Raw genomic sequence first — 20,531 nt, 5'->3', positions numbered from 1 at the left:
AGATGGAGTAAAGTATAACTGGAGGAAGGCGTTGGCCAAGCCACCAGTTAATCTAAGCTGCATTAAAAAGTACCTACTGCTTTTCCACTAGAATGATTTTGTGGAATATTTAACAGTCTGTGCAATTATGTATGTGTGTGGCAAATTCCTTTGCTATCAGATATGTGCAGGAAAATAGTTTACAGACAAATGAATCTCTCTGAATTTTAGTATGTGCTTAGCTTGCACTGGAGAATCCTAAATGTATCTAATCTTTTTGCTCTGATCTGTTACGTTGCTTACCACGGTGACCTTCTATTACTATGTTTTGCAGAACACATGCTGTATGGTAGGTCTTTTATTTGCTGAGTATATACTTTCATTTATTCTTATATAGTAAAATCTGACAGAGTAGAAAATAACAAATATTTTTTTTGTCCACCCTCCGTAATTTGCAATATTTCTGGCTTGTTCTTTCTTAAAGCTATCTTTTGCCTGACTAAGTAATCCTAGCATTTCAGTTCATTTTGTATGTAAATCTTGCCATGCTGCCAAGCACTTCACATGCCCTGCTGTGGACTCTTTCATCTTAGGTAAATCTCTTTTATATAATGAACTCAGATAAGAGTGTAGCATTTTTTCATATAAGGTAATTATAACATAAGCTTTTAAGATCAAAGAGCTTGTTTGTCTTTATGGCTTTCAAGCTGTATATAAATTCAGGGTGCTGTGGAAATGATTAGTAATATTTATCTACTCAAGAGTCCTATTGGACAGCTGTGTTCCTTTAAATTGCCTACAGAAGACTTTTGCATTTTTGCCACAAGGACCATTTTAGCTCAGAGACTGTCATATGTTGTACTGAACACATACGTAATTTGAACACTAACCTCTGTTTCATTATACTTAGATGAATACCAGAGAAAACTACAAATCTCAACAGGATTAGCCAGGATCAGATGACTATCAGAACTGATCTTGAGATCATCTTCCCAATATGAAGTATATTTACTTTAATTAAATATCTTTTTTTGTGTGTTATTCAGTGCTTTAGAGAACTTCATTTTTACCCCTATTTATGCCATTATTTTTTAACATCCCTGAGCTGCCTGTGCCATTGCAGACACTGTTGCCAGGCTTGCATAGCAGAACATTTGTCCATTCCATTTCTTCCATATGCTCTGTGCCCTCCATCCTGTGAGTGTAGTACTGTAACTCAATGCCATTTTTGAGCTACAGTATTCAACTTCATGTAGGATCAAGAGAATTTCAGTCGCTTATGAAGAACAAGAAGATAATACCATGAGATTTCCACCCAGACTAGTGATTTTATAATAGTAACTCAAATCTCTTTGTCATTGTAATTTTTACAAAACCAAATAATCAGAAAGACTGATGACTTTTGCTATTACTAATGTATCAGTCACCAGAGATGTTTCTCTCAGGTTCTGACCTTCCCTAGAGGCCTGCCAAAAATCTGTCACTGACTCCTGCCCTGCATTTCCCTCCGGTTTCTCCTCTCCTCAAACTTTTCGCCAGTGTTCTAGCCAGAATCAGAACACTGAAGATGTGTTCTCATCTCAGAAGAGAACAAAAACTTCTTTTTATCATGATCTTCCCTGGTTCTCTTAAAATTAATTTTCTCCCCATTTTATCAGAGTATCAGCAGTTGAGGTGCTGAAATTCCAAAGGTGGGAGCCAGCCGGCTTAATATTAAGTGTCTTGTATCACTGTGGATGTGCAAGGTACCTTTTGCATGGGGCTAACATAGGCTCACTCATGCCTTCAGGACCTCACTGTAGAGTCAACTTAATCAAGATTATAATGTCCCTCCAGTAGACTGGCAGTGTTAACATTAAGGATTGAAAAGTATTTGTGAAGCTTTACTAATCTGTTTGGTTTATTTTGTTTGAGCATGTAACAATATACAAGGCATAACGAATATAAAGGACTTTGCTAGCATTTAAGTATGATTTGATTTAATTTCTGCTCTTTTTAAAAATTAGTTTTGATAGTTTGTAAAAAGCCTAAGCTTGAATATGTGGGAGATTTATTTTTTGCAGTCATATATAGGTATTACCCTAGGGGAAATATAACTGAGTTAACAAGGAAAGAAGGAGCAAGAATGCTTTAAAATGTGCGCTTTTCTATCCTGCAATCTTAAACAAGGCATACATCATTCTAGAACTGTTTAGCATATTACAGAGGTAGGTATTGCAGCAAAATTTCTGGAACTGTATCACTGTTGTCAGCAGGTACTAATGCATGTTTGATTGTGTTTTTTAATGCATACTGACCTTAGACTAAATGAGTATTCTGCCTACACAAGAGGATACAAATAGTGGGGGGGGGGGGAGAATCTTAAATATCTTTCGTATATTTTCGTATATGCCTGAAGTCAACACTGATTTCTTCTCTGCTCTCTTGATATAAGATAAAGTCATTAATCTTGGAACTAACAGTAAAGCTTGATGATTACCATCTGATAGGAAATGCATGAGGAGAGCAAGAAGCATATGGGTATGTCTCTCACTTGATTTCTGTAGTGAGAGGAAAGCTCAGTTTTATCCCTATGGTGTAAGCAGAAGATGGAACCTACTCATCCATCAGAGCTATGTGAACAGCTACAGGATCCAGTAAGGGGTGGAGAAAGTGTAAACATATGGTTTCACTATATTGTATTGTATGATTCTTTTGAAGTTGAGTAAATACCTACTCTTTTAGCAGCATCAGTCCCAGTTTCCCTTCGTCGCTTCTTCTTAGTAAGGAGTATACAAATAATGACGAATTCTGCTATATTTCACAGGGCAAAATGATAAGTTAATACAAAAGAATGCTTTCTTTAAAAATTCAGTAGCTGAGGATAGAACATTAGGCAACTTGTTTGGACTACTTGCTTAATTTAGTTTTTATTCTATCCTAATGGCAACAAGAACACTTATAATTGACATATAAAAAGAGTATTTTTGTCCTTAAGTCTTGAGGCAGTTGACCACTCATCACGTAGAGTTTCATAGAGTAGAATCATAGAATCATAGAAAAAATAGGGTTAGAAAGGACCTTAAGATCATCTAGTTCCAACCCCCCTGCCATGGGCAGAGACACCTTACGTTTCATTGCATTCTGTTGGCAGATTTTTTTCAGTCACTGTGAATAAGCTCAGCAAGTAAAAAAAGGAATAGCAGAAAATTATATTGGACTAGATTCTTATAACTCTATAAAATATTAAGATCACAAGTTAAGTCAGAGTTAAGGGGGAACTGCCTAATATTTGCTATGCATTAGAAATGTTTGCCCATGGAATTAATATAGGTCTTCAGTGTGCTGTAAATGCACCTGCTAACTTTTCTGCAGCTTCAATATATACTGAAACCCTTGTCTGATTTCAGTGGTATAAGTTTTTAAATTGGGATTAGAAGCAGAAACCAGGGTTACTTGATCATGCACATATTTTTTTTTTACACGTTTCTTTAATTTTCCAGAGAGATGTAAGAGTTGAATGACTTACACCTCTTTTAATAATCTGTTTTCTTTTTTCTTGGCATCTGTCCTTCCTAAATTTATTGTAAGTCTCGGTTTACTGCCATGAGGGAAAATCTCAGAAGAGGCTCTTCAATTTTATTTGCTTCAGTAGTTATTTAAGATTGAGCAGTTTCTATTAATACTACTGCTATTATTTCTGTTGATATTGATGCTCTGCCCAATATCTCTGGAATATGAACTGTTCACAGCCTGCAAAGAAGCAGCCTCAGCACTGCCTGTCAATCTTAGAGAAAATGTTAAAATGTAAAACATTTTATTCCTATGCTGGTCTTTCTTTCAGTTATTAATAGCTGATTCCTTATGGGTACTGGAGTATTTACTATCTCTCCAAAATGGCGTTTCCTTTAAGGAGTTTCAGTAATTTAAGAGCTCACATGTTTAGCCACAGATACTTCATAAGAAATACAGTGATACACAGGAGTCATATGTGAAAGCATGTTACTGACCAACTTAATTATTTTACAGGTATTCTAAGACACTATATGATGACTGGCTGAAGGAAGAGTTTAAGTATTGGCTCTTCATCTACTTAATAGTATATCTGAAAAACAACATAAAGGTGTGTTTGCATTGCAGTAGATCTGTACATACTATGCACACAGCAAAAAGAACAGTGCAGATGAGCTGGCAGGGGAAGAGCAACCATTGTCCTAAATCTACTGGTAGTACTGGTTATTGAGATGACTGCAATGATATCACTGTTTTATGTAAAACAGGAGAAATCAGCAGCTTGCATATGAGCTTCACACTGGCACATTTTCCTACAAGACAGCAAAACCTTTGCCTTCCTAATGAAGATGATTTTGAGTTCTACTTCCGCCTGCCATGTAAATCAGCCTGCATTAAGAGTTGCTGTCCAGTTGTATTCTGCATCTCCTCTGGGGAGTTTTGTGTGATCCTTTTTTCTAATACCTCTAGAAAAGTTTGAGCTTTTGCATGTTTTACTGATATCAAAAAGTAGGTTATTATTTGTCTGATCTTTTCCCCTTAGGCTTTCAACTTCTATAGCATGTCAAGACTGATTGTCAGCTATTCTACTGCATTGTTTCCATATTATATTTAAAATCATAGAATCATAGAATAGTTAGGGTTGGAAAGGACCTTAAGATCATCTAGTTCCAACCCCCCTGCCATGGGCAGGGACACCTCACACTAAATCATATCACCCAGTGCCTCACCACCCTAACAGGGAAGAATTTCCTCCTTATATCCAATCTAAACTTCCCCTGTTTAAGTTTTAACCCGTTACCCCTTGTCCTATCACTAATGAAGAGTCCCTCCCCAGCATCCCTATAGGCCCTCTTTGGATACTGGAAGGCTGCTATGAGGTCTCCATGCAGCCTTCTCCAGGCTGAACAGCCCCAACTTTCTCAGCCCATCTTCATATGGGAGGTGCTCCAGTCCCCTGATCATCTTCGTGGCCCTTCTCTGGACTTGCTCCAACCATTCCATATCCTTTTTATGTTGAGGACACCAGAACTGCACACAATACTCCAGGTGAGGTCTCACAAGAGCAGAGTAGAGGGGCAGAATCACCTCCTTTGACCTGCTGGTCACACTCCTTCTGATGCAGCCCAGGATACGGTTGGCTTTCTGGGCTGCAAGCGCACACTGAAGCTGGCTCATGTTCATTTTCTCATTGACCAACACCCCCAAGTCCTTCTCCGCAGGGCTGCTCTGAATCTCTTCTTTGCCCAACCTGTAGCTGTGCCTGGGATTGCTCTGACCCAGGTGTAGGACCTTGCACTTGGCATGGTTAAACTTCATGAGGTTGGCATCAGCCCACCTCACAAGTGTGTCGAGGTCCCTCTGGATGGCATTCCTTCCCTCCAGGGTATCAACCGAACCACAAAATTTGGTGTCATTGGCAAACTTGCTGAGGGTGCACTCAATCCCACTGTCCATGTCGCTGACAAAAAATTAAACAAGACTGGTCCCAACACCGATCCCTGAGGGACACCACTCGTTACTGGTCTCCAGCCGGACATTGAGCCATTGACCACAACTCTTTGCGTGTGGCCATCCAGCCAGTTCTTTATCCACCGAGTGGTCCATCCATCAAATTGATGTCTCTCCAATTTAGAGACAAGGATGTCATGTGGGACAGTGTCGAACACTTTACACAAGTCCAGGTAGATGACATCAGCTGCTCTACCCCTGTCCATTAGTTCTGTAGCCCCATCATAGAAGGCCACCAAATTTAGCACTTAGGTGACAATATAGCAAACTACTAGTGATTTGTTGCTGATGGATCTGTAGATAATCTGGCACAAATGCTCTTCAAGGCCTTCCTGATTATCCACTCTTAACCAGCATTCATATTCAGATGACTAATTCGGTGCTGTATTTAGTTACTCATTAGACTGGCTTTATCAATTCAGGTATGATTTTCTCTTATGTCCTTCATTAAGCCAGCAGCTACTTAATGGAATAATAACTGGGTTTTAATTAACACACTTTTATTGAGTATATGTATGCTAAATAAAAAACTCTACACTGGAGGAGTAATAAATTAGTGGCTTCTGCCTACTCACTTACCACCTGATTTTCCCCCTACTTAAATTTTTGTTCCTTCTGCTCTATTTCATGACAAATAACGTATTTTCTATAAGTTTCATCATTCTACCACCCACTTATCCACCCTCTCTTTCACAACTTTAAAAAAAGAAAAATACATGTTTTACAGCAGATTTGCTTTGCAATTACATTGCAGTAAGTTTGTCAAATGTTATATGATAACATTCAGATACTATAGGAATGTAAAATACAGAGATGCCTCTGTAGTTATTCTCCAAGCGGTATTTTTTTCTGTGACATTTAAAGCCAAAAATGCTAGTTTGTACTTTTAATTATACGATTTTTTGTTTTCTTTAGGCAAAGGTAAATGTGCTTAAGCTTTTAATTCTGTCTAATATTTTAAAAAAATATTAACACTTGATTTTGGTTTTCCTTCATTATCAGTCTCTTTTTTTTCAACTGGTACATGAGTTTTACACAGTGAGTCACATTTTGGAATGAGTCATGTGCATATTGATTCAGAGAGATGCATAAGCCTGTCATTAACATGAGAAATCCTATTAAGTTAATTGGAACTATTCATGTGCTTAAACTTCATGACTCAAAAAAAGTTACCAAATTCCTGCTGTTTTGCACAGTCTACATGTGTGTATGCCCTGCCTACATGCCAGCTTAGGTGAAATATACTGTGCCTGTGGGATGGAAAAGCAAAGAGTGTCCTTGCAGTCTAAATAACCTCCTGAGTTCATTTCTGTCTTGGCGCTTTATGCTTCAGTGTGCCAAGTTCTTCCTTGGTCAAGCAAAACAACTGAAGTGATCTTAAGCATTTGAAATTGATACAAAGTGTGCAGTTAGTCTGATTTATGAGTATTAAGTACATGGTCAAAGTTAGGCCAGTTTTAAAACACAGGTTCACTTTATTTTACTTAATGTTAAGGGGAAGAAATTAATTTGGGCAATTCTATCCTGTCCTAAGCATAGACATTAGAATGAACTAAATAAGTTGTGGAAGTGCCTATTTTTATGCTTTAAAGACAGCTAGTTTAATCAATAGCTTAAACAAACAGCTCATATTAAATGCTTAGCTTTCAAATGGCTCAAACTAATTTAAAAGAATGATGTTTTTTTGAATCAGGACAGTTCACATTGCAGCTCCAAGCAGTGAATACTTCGTCCTGTTAATTTCACACTGAAAAATAAACACAGTAGATGATTCCCAAGATATTTAAAAATGAAAACTCTATAGGTTCCATCTACTATATCATTCTTAACAAATACCTTCTTATTATGGTAAGTTGTAGTTACTAAAAGCACTGCTCTGCAATTTTTAAATTTATCAAATTCTTGAATTTTCTGTCATTTGAAAATCTTCGTCTACATAGTAAAATTCAGTGGGAGCTCGAGAGAAGATTCTTACTGAAGTACATAGAGGTGTCTTTGTATTTAAGATCTGCACAGAAAATGTCGGATCACTAATAGAGGCTTTTATATATAGAGGAAATACTCTTCATATGACGATTACTATACTCAGTTCAAAAGCTTATGTGTAGTGAAAAATCAATTAGCCAAGATCAGCCTTTTTATTAATAAATGACAGTCTGTTGATGGGCCATTCTTTCTTTATGATTTTTTTTTTTAGCAAATTAAAAGCTATCTTAAGTCTTGAAAAATAGTAATTCCTTTATCAATGGAAGAAAAGATATTTGTTGTTATTGTTTATGCCTGGTGTTTTCTGACTAGTTAATAACTTGTCAGGTTTTAAAATCATAAAAATTTTGTGGTATTGTGCATGCATCCTTTTATGAGAGTATTTTAAAGATGCAGAATTGTCTTAATTGTCATTATTGTTACATGCAAAGATTAATTGAAAAATAGAATGTATGGCCGTGCTTTGAATATACATTCACATGTACTCATTAATTTTATAATCCCATTTTTACTTATAATTTTGACCTTATTCAGTGCATATTGTACTTGCCATCTAGTTCCAGGGTGTATTTGCTTCATACTGTGTCCTGGGTTCAGCAGTAGCCATGTTTCTCCTTCGTGGTAGCTGGTGCAGTGTTGTGTTTTGACTTCCAGCCTGGGAACAGTGCTGGTGATACCGATGTTTTCGGTTGTTGCTGAGTGATGTTTACCGTGACCAAGGACTTTGTGAGGCTCATGCTCTGCCAGGGAGGAGGGGAAGCCGGGAGGAAGCAGAGACGGGGTGCCTGACCCAGGCTAGCCAAGGAGGTATTCCATACCACAGCACGTCATGCCCGGGGTGGGGGGTAACTGGGAGTTACCCGGAAGGACACGGGCTTCTGGGTGGGACTGGTTTCTTGGCCGGTGGTATCATATTCTCTTCCCTTGTTATTTTCTCTTATCACTGTTGTTGGTGGTGGTAGCGGTGGTGATTTGTGTTGTACATCGGTTGCTGGACTGTTCTTGTCTCAACCAGTGGGAGTTGCACTCTTTCGATCCTCCTCCCTGTTCCTCCGGGAGTGGGGAAGGGGAGAGCCCTGGGGGGGAGCCCTCGATTGCTCTCAGCCTGGCACCACTCACTGGGAGTGAGTGAACAAGCTGTCTGGCTAGGGTTTAAACCACGGCATACTGTTAGATCCTTCTCTGAAGACCAAATGATTAATTTCTGGGGTGCTCATCATGATAGGTGTCACTTGCCCACTGAGGAGCAGTAACTACATATTCATGTACTTTTTTATCACATATGTGAACTAATTATGTTTGCCTAAAGTTAATATTGTTGCTGCATATAGTCAATTGCCATGACTCTACTGACTTAAAGTTACAGGAATTTCTTTCCAGGTTCACACTTCACTGTTCTTGAGCTCAAAACATGAGACTACTTTAGCTTTTTTTTTTTCTCATTTTGTTCAGTTTGTTGGGGTTTTTTTTTGTGAGTTTTTCTTTATGGAGCTCCAGTCAGAAAATGCTATCACATACAGCTTGGCTGATGTGCAGTGTTGCAGAGGTAAAGATTCTTCCTGTCTGGAGCTTCTAGAGCTTGGATTTTAAGAGCACTAAATGTCACATACCACTGAAAATGGTCATAGAATAGCTCATGCTGGTTCCTGCTGTAGCCTGGTACTTCTGCAAACTTGCCTTTACAATTTCAATGTATCCAGCAAATAAAGAGCACAAACTTCTTAGTGACCATATCGGAGAAGCTTAAGGCATCCCACAGGGATTATGGCAGAGGCAGGTACAGAGTACACTTCTCCAACTGCTGCTTTAGATGAAAGACCATCCTTTTTCTCTTGGTATTCCCTTGCTGAATACAGGAGGTGCATTCAAAATCTAACCAGATTCGTGGCAAATAAAATGATGACAGAAATGTAAGCTAGGAACCTATTTCTGAAAGAATGGCTGCAGTCATGCAGTGTAAGGTGAAGGACAAGGTAATGAGGATGTGAAACGGCAGAAAAAGCCACCCAAAACAAACTCGAGCAGAGAGAAGGCTGCCTTGGGGGATGTGGGAAAGGTGTTCCCAGGCCGCTAAAACGTCTCACTGTTGTCTGCCTGTAAGACACAGCATGTATCTTGTAAATGAGGCTTCTCTTTGTCAGGTTTCTTATTGAATCCAAGGAGGGTACCTTCGGTTAATGTAGGGATCCTGCTGTGATAAAAAATAATAGCTGACGGTGTTACATTTCATGCCTGTTGCTCATCCCTCAGGGATTTCCCCAAGGGAGCAGCCCGAGAAGCAGCAGGGGGAGCACTGAGCGCACAGGAGCACTGTCCTTCATCTGCCGGCCCGGGCTGCCGCAGCTGGTAACAGCCGCGGCATAGAGCAAGCCGCTTAGCCGAATTTATAGAGGCTCTTGAGGAACAGTTTCCCTCTCTATGAGTTCTTAGTATTAAGAAAAAATAGAAGGTTAGACAATAGAACTGTATTTGCCTTTTCACTTGTATTTCACGACATAATTACAGGCCTTTTGGACCAAAGGAAAGGTAGAGGGGCCTCTAAAGTCCAGTGGGTTAGAATCGTATGAAATATTTGCATGGTCCTATGTCTGACAAATTATTTCTTCAGAAGAAGCCTCCTACAGGCTTCATTGTCCCAGACTGAGTGGTAGAATTTAGTTTATCACGTCTTCCTTTCTACCTTCCAGAGACATGAGATTTGTTTTCTGGGTTTTGTCTTTGCGCCTCAGTTTCAAAAATCTGATTTTTCTTAATATGTGATATGCTGCAAGATAAATGCAAAGTTAACATTAGTGTCCAGAACTATCATGCAATAACAAATAGAAAAGGTCCTATTACTTTATATCTTGAATGGTTTTGCTAGTGCTGTGTGGCTATTGCGCTTTTGCTGTAGTGGATACTGCCTGTAAGGGTATTTGCAATACTCCTGCAAATGGATGGTGAATATGAAAAAACAGAGATACAAGAAGTAAAGAAAGATTTTCTTTTGAAATTTCTATGATTCTATGATTTTGATGTTTGGTTTTAGATTTCATTGGACTACTATAGGAAAGTCTCCTCTGTATCCTGAAATGAGGGAATCAAATCATATTTTGCCTAGCAATGGCTGCTTATGAATGTCAAGGCAGAAACCAGACCAGTATTCATTGAAAAACAGGGGAAGGAGGGTATAAAAGGAAATAAGATGTTTTGTATTGCTTACTGTATTAATAGACAAAATTTGTCTAGATAATATGGTAGTCAGGAAATCACTGGCATGTGTAAAAAGGAAGGTCAAGGCTTTATATGTGTTTTATACATGGCCTAAAGTTTCTTGAGCTGTGAAATTAAAAGTGGTCTCTCTTCCTATTGACTTTTAAGAAGAAACAGATTTTCTCTGCTTTTTATTTTTTGGCAGTACTTGTCATTCCCTCTTGCTAAATATTGGCTTGTTCTCTTAGATCAGGAGAGAGATGTCAAGTTATTATGATAGTCAATCTGAGGCACCTACATATTCTGGGAGAACAAATAGCCTGTTTAAAGAATAAAGTATCCTTCAGTATAAAGTACCCTACTGGGCGAATTTTGCCTTTTAGATGGAGACATGAAGAGGAATACTTCCGTAACTAAATTTCAAGGACACAGTCTAAATGCTCATTAGGTATGAAAATCGGAGGTGATGTGTCAGGCCCAGTAAAGTCTGAGGAAAATTTGCTGCTAATTTTAATGATCCAGTATCCTTGTGATAGATCTTACTACTCCCTTATTGCTATGTCATTACACTCTTATTTTTATACATAGAGAAATGATATTGTTAGTATCTTACTGCTGTAAACAATTTTTAATACTTAACTGAGTGTTCAGGTAACAAACCCAGGACTCTTACTAAATCTTTTATTGTTTCAGTGTCTTGTGGTTTCCCTACCAATTTTTCACTTTTAAAGGTCATATCTATTTATCTTTTAAGGTTTTCTGTCTGTTTTGTTTGAGGGAATATAATGCTTATACTCATGTCTCTTCTAGCACAGCCAGAGTTGTCGTTTTTAAAGCTTGGTATTACAGTTTATATTGATTTCACAGTTTCATAACATCAAATTCAATTAATTGAGCAACTATGATCTAAGTGGCATTTTTTAACTGCATTTACATTTTCTTTTTTGCATCAAAACAGGCATGAATAAAAGGTTCTCAATTGTGTCTATTTTCCTATTGGTGACAGAAATCTCTTCCTCTCTTTTTATGGTTTTTGGTTTTTTTTCTCTTAGACGTGGGCATAAATAACTTTGGCTTCTCTAAACCTCCCTACAGGGCTATTTCAAGGCTTCCCAGCAGCATACACAGAATTAGATTTTCATGTCCAAAGGATCTCTAAGGAGGCAAAATTAAATTATACAACAGAACAGAAAATAAGGGAGTTCTGGTAAAGGAATGAAGGCTGGGAGAGAAGAGCAGGAGGCAGGGTGGCCTGGGTTGGGAGTTCTAAGGGCTTATATAAAAGCCTGAGATCTGTGGGTTGGTTGAAGATCTTTCTGATCTCACCTGTCTCCTCCAGGTGCTTCTCTCTGTGCCAGGTATGCAAACCCAGTCTATCCCACCTGGGAGACTTCTGACGCCCCTTTCTCCCATGCAGCTGTTTACTCCTTTCCTCCTCTTTGCAAATGCAGCTCTCTTTCCCTGCAACAGCTCTCACGTCTCCCTTTGCACCTGTGGTCTAGGAAGACCTGGGTTTCTGGCAGCAGGGATAGGTGAGAAAGGTTATAGCAGTAACTGTTTCTTGACCCTTCATACACATTTCTCATAATGCTTCCTTTTTAGTGCTTTATCAGTAGCAGAAATCTGGGCAAGACAGAACTCAGTTGTGCAGTATAAAAAGAGCCAACCCTAGTCTGCAGTAGTCTGTAAATTAGCCAGTTTTATGTTATTCATACCTGGGTTGTCTAGTTGTGTAAGAGTACTGGTCGATTTATTCCAGGATTGTGTCTAATGAACTCTGATTGGTCCTTTTTAGAATGATCAGGAGATCTGACTATATAATATTTCCTCTTTCTTCTCATTCATATTGACAGTAATTTAAATTCCTGTTATCCCCACTCTTTCTTAGGCTATTTATATAAAATATATCTAATGGAAAAAATACAGCTCTTATTCTGCTTCTACATTTTTTCTATTGGTATAATTTTTCTGTACTCTATTCCTGTAATGGCTAAATACTCCTATGTTCTCCCTTGAATGATACAAATATATTGAATTTCATTATTCATGTTCCTTTAGTTGTGTTGAAAAATTCTCTTTGATGTTATGTGTGCATATTTTTTTTTTACCTTTAGAGCATGCATTGACATTTTTCTGTGACTTTTGTCTTCATTCACTTACACTGGCTTGTTAAGGTCACTGCTAATATGTATTACCTGCTTTCCTAGCATTGCTTTACTTAGCATTGCTGCAGTTCTTTGCTTTTTGCTCCGGGGCCAAGGAACACTTTATTCTCTGGTACAACAATTCTGACATTTAAAATATAAACATAGGGCAACCACCATAGAAGATGGCATCATAAATAGAAGGGAAAGACCTGTAGTCTGTTTTCTTTGTCTATGCAAATGTATAGCAGTAATAGCCTTTCATGGCCCACCTCTGCAGACTTAACCCAATCCTTTTAATAATCTGTATAAGAATATTGGTTGCTATGGCAACACATTCTGTGGTACCACTTGACTGTCAAAATAACCTCATGAAATATCATGCTAAGAATGTTTTAGAAATTGACTTTTATTGTAAAAAGTAAATAAATCCGCCTAGCTTTAGAAGATGTGGCTAGATTTATATAGTCTGCAACAAGGGATCAACCATTTTCTAACTAGTGGAAATAGATATATTGTGCTTCTCATCTTTGGTGAGTGAGCTGAAATAGAGTTTAGAAATATTTTTTTCTGCTTAAATTAATGGTGTACCAGCCACATCTGTGTAGAAGAAGTTAGCACAAGAGTCAAAGGTTAAATGATACTCAGGTGTTACTAAGTTTGAGTTAGTGCCAGTCCGTGCGATGTCTTTGCTTCTCTTACAGCTTCCATTAGCTTGTGTTCATGTTTAGAACTGCTGTTTCTGTGCTTCTTTCTCTCCCCATACTTCTTCATTTCTGCTTTCCTTTTCTTAGAGCCAACTCCTTGCTTTTCTTTATTTTGTTGGCTAAAATAGTATGCAGTTAACTGTTTGGAGGTTTTTGTATTATTTTTATATGAGCCTCATAGCAGTACTTTAGATCTAATGTTTAACACCAGGTTAATAGACGTGGTCAGCCTCAACAACATTACATTGGTCAATCAAAAATCCAGCCACTTCTGAAAGATTAAGACAAGCATTCCTAAAGACAGCATTTAGTATCTGAATATCAGGTAGGCTGCACAAACAAATGTCAAGCAGGCTAGAACAAGTATTGCATATTCTGATATAAATATGGACAAAAAAATTAAGGTATGAGTAATATTTACTCTTTTTTATTGTTGTTGTTGTTACTTTTTTTTTTTTTAAACCAGATTTTCAATAATCACTCATTACTGGCTTAACTTTCCTCATCTTTTCCCTGAAATCAATAGAAGTTGTCACTGCAGTTCATTCAGTTGAGGTGCGCTATCCTGTATAGAAAATAACATAAATAAATGGGAACTGTTCACTCTTCATATGTTTGGCTGTCATAGAAAATTAGTATACTCTTTTAAGTGAAAACCAGCATTCTGACATTCCCTTATCACTGAGAACAATATGGAAGCCTTAATGCTGGCAACTGAATGACTTTTCTCAGTACCTTTCATCCCTTCTATCCAATGAAACAAAATAAGGCAGGTCAATTTTAAATAAAAGTTTTGCTTACAAAACAAGCTAACACATTTATTACTGATAAATTTAAAATAAAAATGCAAACCTCATAATTTGATTGAATTGATCTTTTTTCCCTGAAAACCCGTGGAGTGATCCAAGCAAATGTAATACAGTTGTACTTTTCTGAACACAGGAGATGAGTATTGAAGCAAGATCCCTTTAGCTTATATGATTTCCTATTTGGGGGTAGTATTTATTTTTTTAAATGTTAGTTTTTATTCTCTGTGGTATATCCTAAGCTTCATGATGTTAAAGCAAATTTTATAATAAAATGGAGTAGAAATAGACAATAATTGATAATAAAAATATATCATTTTAATGTATATTATTGTGTTCACTTCTATTTAAAGTATAATTGCAGATACATCAATATAAATATTTTCCTTAGAAAGTGTGATTTTCATACAGCAGATTATCAGCTGAGTAGTTACTTTGCATTAAAATAGTAGTTTAACTTTTGGAAATTATAAATGGGAATCTTTTAAGTTCTTTTAAGTAGAATATTTCATTGAGTATATCTCTATGTTTGATTTGAAAGTATTGTTGCTTTAAGCAGAGGCTGCCTTCAACACGTTTATCACCAAGAGAGGAAGAAGATGATGATGCAGGTGAAAATACTTGTGGTCCTTCAGGTATATGGGAGGCATTGACACCTTGTAATGGATGCAGGAACCTCGGATTCCCCATGCTTGCGCAGGTATATGTTTACCTTTCCATCATAAAACTTATTAACTGTAGAAGAACTGTTAATTCTGTCTTACAGTCCTTTCTAGTTTTGCTTTATTCCCTTCAAAATTGTTATTGTCAGTCTTCATTTAAACATCAAAATCTGTTTTTAAAATTAAATGTTGGGGTTCAGTCATCCTGCTGTAATGCTCATCCAGGTAAGTTTAAGAACAAGATAGTTTGCAGTTTATTACCCCCATTTTCAACAGTTTTTGTGTTGCAGAGCTTTATTTTCTCATTCTGTCTGGAAATAAATTTTGAAGTCAGTTTCATTTGGGATATATATTCTATTTTTGATCAGCTTCTAATTCATGTGATGACATCTCAGCTACTTTCTTTATAGAATTAACTGAGGACACCATGCACAACTCGGCTGATGTAAGAATATAACCTAAAAATTCTTTAAGATTATGTAAGCTAAAAAAAGTCTTCAAACATTTTCAAATGCTCATAATAACGCAGAGGAGAATAAATAAAAATGGGTAATGTACTTGGGTCTAAGTCCCAACAATTCTCAGAGCAGACCAATCTGCAGTATCCACCAAGGCATGCCAACAGCTGTGTCCTGAACAAGTTGCTACAGAACAGGATGATGCTTATTACTGCTTCTGGGTCTCCCTTGTTCTGTCCCCTTACTATAGTTTAGCATTCTCATTTCTGTAACATCTTTCCTGCGCTTTTCTTGTAGCATTGAATGGAGGCCAGCCAAATTTGTGTTTAGAAATGCCTGGTTTTTCAGTTGCATCCTTACTTGGCACTGCATGTAAATAGCTTTGTCGGATTCTTGTGTACCAGATTGGAATTACATATCCTGTCTCACCACACTTTATACACTGTTGCTTTCATACTGTGACTGTACGTTTTATTCCCTTTAGTCTCATGAGACTTGCACCTGTTTGAAGTCAATGCTAAAGCTTCCAGTGCAGTCAGTGGAAACAGGATATGGCAACTAATGTGCTTGAATAACAATGAGCACTGCCCTGTCTTCTTATAAGGAGCTTTTATATTCCATTCCCCTTTCTGTAGTTGTTTTATACTTCATACTATCTATCATTTTAGACATTTGGCAAGATGCAGAGCCATCAGAATTATCCTGATATATAATAGGAGTGACATAGTTACTAATTCCTCATTTTTAAGAATTTGTTTCAAAAAATATTTGTTAAATGTAGCTTATTTAAATATCTGTCTCCTATGGTTTAATTATTGTTAAATTTTCCTATGATGACCACACATGTCATTTTGGAGTGACTGCCTAATTTAGAAAAAAATAATTTTTGTTATCCTTACTTCTTTTTAATATATAAAAGATTTGTAAAGTCTGTTATAAAATTGAAAAATACAATGAAGTTAGCTTGGTTAGTTGATATCTCCTTTTTATAAAAAGTGATGTAAGTTTTAAGATAGTGACTTCTGAATAAGTTTTATTCATTGTGCTTAAGTCTTAAACTCAGCCTCCCAATATCTCATCTTTCTCTCTCTGAGAACTAATATGATTTTTAATTATGGATAAAAAAAAGAATGTATTTATTCGGTGTTCATTCATGAAATGGCAGAACGCTTTTCTAGATTGTTTCTCCATAAAAAATTGAACACAGAGGTAGTTTGATTTTCTTTTTATGGAAGAAAGGAAAAAAAAATTATGTAGTGAAAAATCTCCAAATTACAAACCAGTGAATTCACTTTATAAAGTGTTGCCATCCCTGTATGCAGTCTTTCAAGCTGTTAGCTAATCTGTTGGATCTTTCACATTCACTTTGAAATGCAGAAGAGAACATCTTGTTCTAAGGGATTGAGAACACAAAGTATTTATTTCAATTTTAGATTAAGACCAATATCTTGAATTCGTTTAACAAATTGTGATAGATATAATCTGCAACAGCATGTTTTAGGTAAACTAACAAAAACGTGGTTTTAATACTTATGTCAGTCCAGTAACATACAAGAAAATGCAGAGTTTATCATGAAGAAACAATAAGATAAGGCTACATAACATCATGTCTTAAAATCCATACTTTACTAAAGATCCTGAAATAGAGAAAATGGTCTATCAAATATGCAAATGACAAGTTAATTTTTCCAATCTCTTGTAGTTAAAAATAGATTTTACAATTATATAAATATACTGTGTTTACACATCAAAGAAGAACAAACAGTGATTCTTGGTTTATATACACAGTCAGAGGTACAATGGTGAACTGAAAGTGAATTTTAGGCGAGATTATGAGAGTGGCCATCTGTGACCTAATGACCTAACAGTTTTCAACATGCTAAAGAAAAGGGTGATTATCTCCTTGATGAACTTGATTTCTTTATTGCAGTTATGGGAAAAGGCTTGGCTGAAGGTTATTCTGACATGCAGTATGTCTTTTCTGTCTGTACTGTGCTGGGAAGTGATTTGGAAAGGGTTGTTATAGAAAGTTCTGTGCAAATTATACAGTAGATATCATTTAAAATCTAACATAGCAGTAATACAGGTATTCACAGAATAAACAACTCTTTTTCATTATCTCATATTTGTTGAAGACCTGGAAGAGCTTGATGGAAAATCTTCATGTCTCGTAAGAATTTTGGGGTTTTATAAAGTGCCTAATTCTTCATCAGAATGGAGCTAGCAGCCAACTTCATCCACCTGGCAGTGTGTGCTCAAAGCCCAGAAAGCTAACCATATGCTGAGCTACTCGAGAGGAGTGTGATCCTGCCCCTCCACTCTTGTGAGACCCCACACTACTTCCAGCTCTGGGGTCACAAACGAGAGGGACATGGATCTGCTTGAGTGAGTCCAGAGAAGGGCCACAAAGATGACCCAAGGGCTGGAGTACCTCTCCTGTGAAGACAAGCTGAGAGAGTTGGGCTTGTTCAGCCTGGAGAAGAGAAGACTTCGGGGAGACCTTACAGCAGCCTTCCAGGATATCCATAGTGGTGAGGCAGGTCTGCAGTGAAGGTGGGAAGTCAGTCTGCAACTCAGGGTCCAGATCACTGAGGCTGTTGGCCAGGCACAGGCACAGATGAGGTGCAGTTAGAGATGGGCACTACTGCAGATTGTCTCAGCAGGAGCTGAGGGCTCAGGTCTGAGCTGAAATTGGGCTGCTGGGCCCATGGGCACAAGTGTGAGTAAGGGCCCCAGCTGCGACTGTTCAGAGACAGTATGACCTATTGGTGCATGTAGCTCTGTGACAGATACTGATAAAAGTGATAAAATACATAAAATGGAAGCTGAATTGAATGTGATTGTTACTTAAGCTGTTATTGTGTGAAAGAGCAAGACCAAGAAGGAACACTCTACTGATGTACTTGATTGCTTTGCATGCACCTCATGTACAGCTTTTCCATATATGTGAACTTGTTTCATCTGCATTTATAGATTCATGCCTTGGCTGACATTTGTAAAGTCAGTATTCTAGCAGGGGTTCTACTCCTGAAGATTCCCAATGCTGCTGCAAGAGCAGATAGGATTTATAAAAACCCATAATTTGCATCTTATATCACTCTAGCTATGTGGTACCAAAGTACAGGGACGATACTGGTAACAGTAGGGCCTGAACTATGAAGAGTGCTGTGCGTGTTGGTCTACTCTTGGCTCTTCAACTGAGCAGAACTTTAACCTCTGCAATCTTGTTATATTTAAATGTGAAATAAGCATTAAGCAGCTCAGGTCTGGAGGTAAAGGTACCAGAATACTCTAGCCATTTTTCCCATAAAGTCTCCTTTTGGCAGCAACTTAGAAGATTGAACAAGGAATAGCTCCTCTCTCTCCTAGTTTACCTGAACATAGGTTTTGGTAAAGTAGTAGGAAGAAGCTTGAACAAAGACCAGCTTGGCAATGGCCTTTGTTTCCTTTATCGAATGGTTAATGTGCACAAGATAAGGAAGGGGTAAGGAATATGGTAAGTGTAGAGCACTCTTATGTGCCAGTAATGGAATTGTTTCTTGGTCTTAATCTTCTATGCTGTAGTGTAGGTCAATTTACTACTCAGTTCATAAAATACTTATTTTACAAAGTTTATCAGTACCCACATACATACATACGTACTAACATTTTCTTTGGAATAAAGAAGCATACTCCAAATATATGAAACTGTAGCTTTCATTCCATTTTCTTTTTCATGAAGAGTGTGCTTTTGAATATATCTGCTAAGGGGCAAACAGGGCCTGACATGCGGAGATAAATACAGGGCTGTCTGCAATGTCAGAAAGATGGGTGGTGCAGAGTCCTGTGTGATCATAGCAATATTATCAGTTTAAAGCAAGCAGTCTGTGCACCTTAATCTTGACAGTTGTGTCTGCATATTTTCCTAATTGTGATACAGAGTAATTCTGAGATAAGGTAGGTTTAGCTATGTCCCATTTAGGAAGCTGCTGGATCAGCTTCAATGCGCTGTCTCTAGAATTAAGTCTTATATGTATAACTTAAAAATCCTGACAGTGATTCCCTATGTTTGACATGACAGCCAACCAGAAATACCGCATTTGTCTATTACAAAATGAAAGTAGTATCTGTAAAGAGAACAGTGGAATTGCTATGGAAAAAACTGAATTTTGATTTAAAAGCCTTCATGTTGCCATTTGTGAGGAACCATGGCTGTTAACAAAAAAATAGATATGGAAAGTTTATTTAAATATTTAAAGAAGCACTATGTTTCTAGCTTAATGTCAGAGTTTCATCTTTTTAGAAGCAATGAACTTCTGGAAGACCTTCAAATTTATTTTTTAAACTCATACATAAACTCATAAACAGCTCATACAACCCCAGGACTCCTAGAGGTAGGAACTCTAGCAATTTTCTTACCAGTTCTCCTGTGGAAGAGAATTTTCCCCCAAAATGTCTTTTATTTATAGGGAGGGAAGAGAAAGGAGACTCCTGACTACATTTTTAGGAGATAAATTGTATATAATATTGTTTATTTATCAGTATAGGCTGTGATAGCAATATTTAGTTTGGAGTTTGATGCATCAGTTAACACGGTTATATATTTCATGTCTGGCTTCCAGAAGATGTCTGTACTTCTTTTATATAATTTTTAAAAGGAATTTCATATTGTGTTTGTATTGTGGAAGTGGGTTAAGATTACATTATAGAAAGCCTGGCACTGAAAATTATTATGTTGCAATTATATTTACAATTACAAAGATGGTTCTGGATACATGAGAGATGAATGTGGAAATTGAGTAAGGAGCTAACTCAGTTTTTGTGTAGTGATCAAGTCTGTTTTTAAAAAAAATCTCTGTAATGATACTCTCTGGAGAGAGGCAGCATGACTCCTTGTTGTCTCTTTCTGGGCAATTTTAATATTGAGAAATTTATTGGGCATTATTTGTTTTCATTTTAACATATTCTTCCAGTTTGAACTCCTCCTTTTCTCAGTTCTCTCTAAAAATTTTCTCAGACATTAAGCTTAGTTCAAGTGTTTTAGTGATTTTTTTGAACTGCTGAGGTGCAGAGGAGGGAGTATAAAAGAGAGAATATTTCTTCTTTGCTTTTCAAT

At 37.2% G+C, this 20,531-nt stretch overlaps 1 protein-coding gene across 11 annotated transcripts in view; it reads left to right on the top strand.

Moving 5' to 3' along the window:
* The window catches only part of ANKS1B (ankyrin repeat and sterile alpha motif domain containing 1B), a 441,168-nt gene that overhangs the window by 89,173 nt on the left and 331,464 nt on the right, over nt 1–20,531 (top strand). For 7 of the 11 annotated variants that reach the window (XM_057425330.1, XM_057425361.1, XM_057425317.1 and 4 more), the window contains one exon: nt 14,873–15,016. In XM_057425330.1, the coding sequence (XP_057281313.1) occupies nt 14,873–15,016 (144 nt within the window). The remainder of the gene's footprint in view (nt 1–14,872; nt 15,017–20,531) is intronic. The other 4 variants (XM_057425323.1, XM_057425338.1, XM_057425408.1 and 1 more) reach the window with 1 other exon arrangement.

Source organism: Pezoporus wallicus, unplaced genomic scaffold (assembly GCF_028554395.1).
Source record: "Pezoporus wallicus isolate ANWC-B61680 ecotype Strahan unplaced genomic scaffold, APGP_CSIRO_Pwel_v1 scaffold_3294, whole genome shotgun sequence".
Classification (NCBI taxonomy): Eukaryota; Metazoa; Chordata; class Aves; order Psittaciformes; family Psittacidae; genus Pezoporus; species Pezoporus wallicus.
Note: the sequence above shows the minus strand (reverse complement) of the source record. Positions and strands in the feature narration are given on the sequence as shown.